A 6,465-nucleotide genomic window follows, 5' to 3' on the forward strand; every position below is an offset into this window, starting at 1 on the left:
CTTTCTTCTCCTTAATTTACTCTTTTGTCCTTGTAGAAATGGTTAGACCTTGTTAATGTATTATGTCTTTAGACACAAACAAAAAAAACATTTAAAATGAGAAATCCCTCCACGATTGATTACAATTTAACTCTGGAAAGTGTACTTATTTCTCAAAATTTCTGCAGTTCTAATAACCGTTTGTTAAAGAGTCTCTTTGTTAAATACTGAAAATCATATGATTGTCTCAGCCAGTTGTATTGCATTTGGCAACTGACTTGGGCTAGATTATAGATAGCAGCATTACAGAAGCCATCTGATTTTAGTAATGAAAATATCACAATCTGCTAAAGTTTAAACACCTTAAAAATCCAGCACATATTCTTTTAAATAGGGGTGCACCGATAAAGATATTCATGGCCAATACCAATAGCCAATTATTAACTGGCCATATCAGCCAATACTGATCTGATAACCAATTTACAGGAATAAAGCCAAGCAGTGTGGAGAGCAGCTTCCTGCTGGTAAGTCTGTTGGGGTAGAAGGGGTGTGTGTGGAGGGAGGGAGAGAGTGAGGGAGAGAGTGGGGCAGGGGCTGCCCAGCCAGGGCAGTGAATGGGACTGCAAGGCGGAGAACAGGACAGAGCTGTGGGTAGTGAAGGGGGGAGGGCGGAGAGGGGGGGTGGCTCCCTGCCGCTACTCGGAACTCCGGAAGAGGTATGGGGGGGCTAAGAGGGGTGGCTATGGGGAATTTGGAGGTATCTATAGCCACCCCAGTGCTGCCCCTGTTCAGAGCACTCCACCCTTCATGCGTCCCTACCCACCCTGCAGCACCTGGCTCCCGAGGGAAAGGCAGCAGAGTGGAGTGCCCCGAGCAGGGACAGCGCTAGTGGGAAGGCTTTAGCCACCCCAAAATTCCTTGTAGCCTCCCCGTAGCCACCCCCTTCAGCACTGCCACCTTTGCCTGTCCCATGCAGTTGAGCAGCCTTGGCCCAGTTCCCCCAGCAGGAAGAGGCCGGTGCAGCCCCTGGCCCTGAGCCTGCAGCCCACTCTCACTCCACACACAAATCTGGGAGGGAGCACATACCCGCCACATAGCTTCCTCAGGGGTGTGCAGTAGGAGGGAGCCACCCTCCCTCCCCTAAATGAGCTACCCATGGCTTTGTCATGTACCCGGCCCCAGGGTCCCATTTACCACCTTAGCTGGGCAGCCCCACTCCCTCCCTCACTATGGGGGCCTTTATCTGCCCCCCCCCATGCTCATCCCTCACGCTCCTTCTCCGCACAAACTTACTGGCAGGATGCGCTCTCCAAGCTGTGTGCATGCTGTGGCTTTGTGCATGCATGCAGCATTTATCGGTGGCATTATCGGCCAAAAGCTGATTGCGGGTAATATTAATTTTCCTGTTATCAATGCTGATCCGATATCTGAACTGTATATTGGTGCACCTCCATTTTTAAATTTAAGAACTCAAGTTGTGTGCTTGAAATGGCAGTTAAATGATCCAATTTATTGTTTAATTATAAAGAAGTAGAGCGACTCTGAGAAGTAAGAATGTGTGCGTTTTTAGTATAATAAAATATTTCATACCACTATTTAGCTTTTATATAGCACCAGCATAGGTCACAATGAGCTTTACTACGGAGGGTAAGTATCATTAACCTCAGTTTACAAATTAGAAAACCAAGGTGCAGAGAGGTAAACTGCTCAGAGTGAAACAGGGCTACATCAGTTATGGACAGAACTGATTTTCCCCCAACACTTGAATCAATTTGCTCCCCTTTTAAATAAAAATAGCCTTCAAAAATAGCCTTCAAATACTTTATTTTAATTTTGTTGAGTTTTTAAACTGAAACATGTTGGAATGGATATTAGTCACTCAGAGCCAAGCAGCTGCTGCTATTTGGAAAGCTGCACTTGCAATTCCCAGCTGGCATCCAAAACTGAAGCCTCTGAGATAGCTGAAATGACTCTGCTGCTGGCAACAGCTCTCATTCCCACTGAAATAGATGGTGGATTAGCAGGAACAGTGTATTTAGACACTACTGTGCTAAAACATTGAAATAGCGACTTTTTAAGCTCTTATTCCATTTTTCCTGATCCAGCAGCTGCTTCCAGGGAAGCAAGAGAAGCCAACAGTTGAGCTGTTAGAATATTTGAAATGTCAGTGGCAGACAACCAAGACTTGTGGCACCTTTCAAAACAGCATTTCTAGATGGAGATGTCCTAATAAGACCTTTAGCTTTTTAACTGTGTTTTCATTTTTAATATACATTTTTATACAAGGTATAAAAACATTTCTAAAAGTAATGGCACACTTCACGTATTGCTGTAAAACATCTGTTGAAGGCTAGAGGCCAACACATGCTTTCCAGCAAGGGTAACGTGTATGTACACATAGATATCTTCAGGTTCCCTCGTTTTTAAGATACATGTTAAAGAACTTTTTCATCTCTGCTGCAAAAACAAAAGATGGGAGATGTGTCCTATATTATGGATCCTCCATGTCAGAGGGCTACTGAAAGGAGCAAGTAGCTCAAAAAAGCAAAGCTTGGCAAAGAACAGTTACAGTGGGTACATTGTATTGGTCTTTACTTTACTATCTTACTTTAAAAAATAACTCATAATCAACACAATCAAATAATATACTAATTAAGCAATCTAATAAAAAATCCAAATCTATTGTGCTCAAACTAACCCAAACTCTTCCAACATGCATGGCTTCCACATTGCTGTTATATTTTATGGGATCCTTTAGGTCTTCAAAACCAGTCCATATTATTGGAACAACAGAAATCTCATTGGATTCTTGACTGTTACTAGAACCAGGTGGGTTTCTGTGTTGTGGGCTGGTCATCTGCTTTTGCTTCTCCACTGGTAGATTCTGCTTTGCTTCTTGACACCTTTGTCTGGGGGACAGAAGTGCAGTAATCGTCCCATAAGATGCTTTAAAATTAGTCTCTAACTCAATATACTCTAGATTCCATGGAAAAACATGAACAGCATTGTGTTTTTGAAATGCTGACATGTTCTGTTTCCTGGGAGGTTGAGACTGACATACTCTGAAAATGGCATCCATATGGATTAAGTTCAATAGCTTTTCTTTCAAGGTGCTTATCTCAAGAGTACCAGAGGAAGTCTCTTGCTTGTGTTCCAAAGTCGGAGAGAAAACGTTCCTTATTAAGCCCCATATACTTGCCACTTTTGTATCAGATGTACATTGTTCAAGGACTCCTGCATTTAAACTAGATTGTTTGGCAAGAGGTTCAGTTATTTTTTCTCCTTGGTCCATTTTACTTTTGATAAATATTTCTGGTAAAATGTCACTTCCTGAGGAAGACAAATTGGTGATGTTTTCTTCATCTCGGCGCATTTTTGAACATACAAGCAGCTTTGTGTGAGGTTCTAATCTCCCATAGGGAGCAGCTGGCTTTAGCGTACCTGTATATAAGCACATGTGTTTATATAAGTTTATCCAATCTAACAAAAAAAAAACCCCAACCCAACTCAAAAAACAAACCCCTTGGTATTATTGTCCAAAACGCTCCTGTTGCCACTTACTGATTTGGATGTAAATATGGGTGTGTTGCTCAACCCACACTGGAAAGACAGCTTTTGGAAATACTATCCGAATCTGGTCAAGAAGATGCCTTTCAAGAGACGAAGCATGCAGCTCCTAAGACAATTTTGCATTATTAGAAATCACATATTCTATATTACATCTTGTATTTAAGATGCTAACTGTTATATGCTTTTACAAGGTCAAATCTGAATTACCCAGATACAATCTACATAGACACAGGCATTAGGGGCTGGAAGGGACCTTGCAAGACCATCGAGTTCAGCCCCTGGCACTGCCATAAGTAGGAAGTCTGCTGGGGTCAAATGATACCAGCAAGATAAACACCCTAACGCCTTTTGAATGAATCCAGAGTAGGTGCTTGTACCACCTCTGGGGGAGTCTATTCCAGGCCCTGGACACTCAGACTGTAAATAAGTTTTTCCTTATGTCCAGTCTAAACCAGCCTTCCAGGAGTTTGTGGTCGTTAGACCTTATTATCCCTTGGGGGGCCCTGGTGACCAACTGTTCTCCCAGGTCCTGATGCACACCCCTTATATACTTAGAGGCTGCCACCAAGTCACCCCTGAGCCTTCTCTTCTCCAGGCTGAAGAGTCCCATGTCCCCCAGCCTCTCCTCATAAGGCTTGTTCACTTGGCTTTTGATCATATGGGTGACTCTCTTTTGGACTCTCTCAAGCTTATCCATGTCCCTCCAGAAGTGGGGGGCCCAAAACTGGATGCAGTACTCCAGCTGTGGCCTCACTAAGGCCGAGTAGAGCAGGATGATGATGTCCCTGGTTTTGCTCAAAATTTATCGGTGGATGTATGTCAGTATTTGTTTTGCTTTGCCAGCCACGACATCGCATTGGTGGCTCACCGATGTAACACTACCACACTTAGAAAAATAACATCTTGAGAAGAAAAACAGCAGGTCAGTGAATTGTGAATCATAAAATATGAACAAATTAAATTGCTTATTACCAATATTTCCCAATCATCTGCAGAGAGAGGCTCCACTTCTACTTGCTGACAGGACAGGACTTGGGAACAGGGTTCAAGGAATACCTGTCAAACAGTAATACCATTTAAAAATATTAAATTATCTTATTTTTAAATAAAATCTAAATGAATCTTTAATTTGAAAGAGTTAAGTCTGTTCTATTTTCCATTCTTAATGACTGTGAATTTTAATATTATCATATGAATGAACAGCATAAAGAATATGGACTTTCTATAAATAAACAAGAATGAGTACAGTGTGAAAGGAAGAAGTATCAATAGTACTATTAATTGATTATATAGCAATGAAGTTTCAACACACATAAATTACAGTTAACTAATGGGTGATATCATTAAGAAAATCATCCCAAACCAAACCACAATAAAAAGGGAAGTTTATAAATGTATGTTTCTGAAATTTTAAAATTAGTCTGAAAAACATGCAGTGGAAATTGGAAAACTGAAGAATACAATTGTACAGTTACATAAGACAGGCACAGATGAAAAGAAACTACTCATTTTAAAGCAAAAAACCCTACTATTTTAAGAAAGCATTCCCAGGTAGCACCCACTCTTCAACAACACAGTTTTCAAGAAATGTCATTTGAAACTATAAGCTGAACATCAAAAAGAATGCTGGAAGCTGTTGGTATTCAGGAAAAAGCAAATGCATTTCAATATATTTAAAAGAAAGGCTGCTTTTTTTAAACTAAATTGTTCATTTGACAAAGATAAGCTCTTTTCAAGATAATGGCACATCTTATTTTTTTCCCTTTAAATAGTTTTCTTGTGAAATGAAACAACTCCCAACTACCTGTCTTCTGGGAAACTGTGGCAACAGATCAGTTGTTCCAAAATAAGCAACTGACTCTTGTAGTTTTAAAATCTGCAGTGTATGCAGTCAAAATGCAAAATATCCATTCTTTCCTACACAACAGTAACTAGAAGGTAGGGCTGTGTGTGGCTTCGGACAGTGCTTTGGATCCGGAGAAGCTTCGGACACCTTGGCATCCAAAGTAGCATGTCTAGATCAAAGCACTGGCTTCATTAGGTTCTCCGAAGCAGTTCAGAGCTTCCGAAGTGCTTCGGAAAAGCTTCGGAGCTGCTTCAGAGATCCAGCCATAGGGTATAATGGCGAATAAATGAAATATTTATAACTTTGTTGTTTTTTGTCTGATTTCGATAAAATTTGCAGGGGTGGTAGCCTCTGCTAAGAGCATGAAGCCTGCCAAGTTTCAAGAAGAAAGGTGCAGGGGCTCGGGGAACTGCACCCCAAATTCTTGAAAGAAAACTCATGTCACGTCTATGTGTTACAACACAGTGGGGTGAAAACTGCAGGGGTGGTGGTCCCTGCTGAGGCCATGAAGCATGCCAAGTTTCAAGGAGATAAGTGCAGGTGTTTGGGGGAACCTGCATCTCAAGCTGTGAAAGAACAGAGGATATTTACCCAGTGAACCCTCCCGGCTATGAGCTCAAGGCCTCCATGAGTAAAGTCTCCACGCTACAGTGGGAGCTGCCGGCGCATACAAGATCTGCTTTAATACCTTGCTAGGTGAAGCGGATTGGGGGGATTGCAGTGGCCAGAGCAATATCTGGGGCTGGGCAGAGGACTGGAGAGGGAAAGTAAAAAAATGGAAGCCGGCAGGCAGAGTGAAGGACAACCACGTCTCGCCCTAGATTGAAACTTCTGGGAGCGCGAAAGAGACTGGGAGGCTCGTGGGCTCAGAGGAGCCCTCATCCAAGAGAGGGAGAGAGTAAAAGAATATGGCGCTCTCTCCCTCAGCTCAATGTTTTTTTCTGTTAATTGATCGCCACTGCTCTCTAATCAAGCCGGATACGCCAGCAATCAAGGTAAAGGAACAAGAGACACAGGGTTTGCTCTGTCCCAGCCTGGTTCCCTCCAATCCCTTTTTTTTTTCTCTTTCC

General features: G+C 42.3%; 1 protein-coding gene across 4 annotated transcripts in view; it reads right to left on the reverse strand.

Moving 5' to 3' along the window:
• Positions 1 to 6,465, reverse strand: part of PEX1 (peroxisomal biogenesis factor 1) — a 47,354-nt gene that overhangs the window by 35,575 nt on the left and 5,314 nt on the right. For all 4 annotated transcript variants that reach the window (XR_003091659.1, XM_025191089.1, XM_025191088.1 and 1 more), the window contains exons 2-4: positions 4,522 to 4,605; positions 3,541 to 3,655; positions 2,678 to 3,420 (exon numbers count right to left, since the gene is read on the reverse strand). Coding sequence is in view for 3 of the 4 variants with exons in the window: in XM_025191089.1 (XP_025046874.1) it covers positions 2,678 to 3,420; positions 3,541 to 3,655; positions 4,522 to 4,605 (942 nt within the window). In the remaining variant the exon portion in view is untranslated. The remainder of the gene's footprint in view (positions 1 to 2,677; positions 3,421 to 3,540; positions 3,656 to 4,521; positions 4,606 to 6,465) is intronic.

This window comes from Alligator sinensis, unplaced genomic scaffold (assembly GCF_000455745.1).
Source record: "Alligator sinensis unplaced genomic scaffold, ASM45574v1 scaffold1011_1, whole genome shotgun sequence".
Lineage (NCBI taxonomy): Eukaryota > Metazoa > Chordata > Crocodylia > Alligatoridae > Alligator > Alligator sinensis.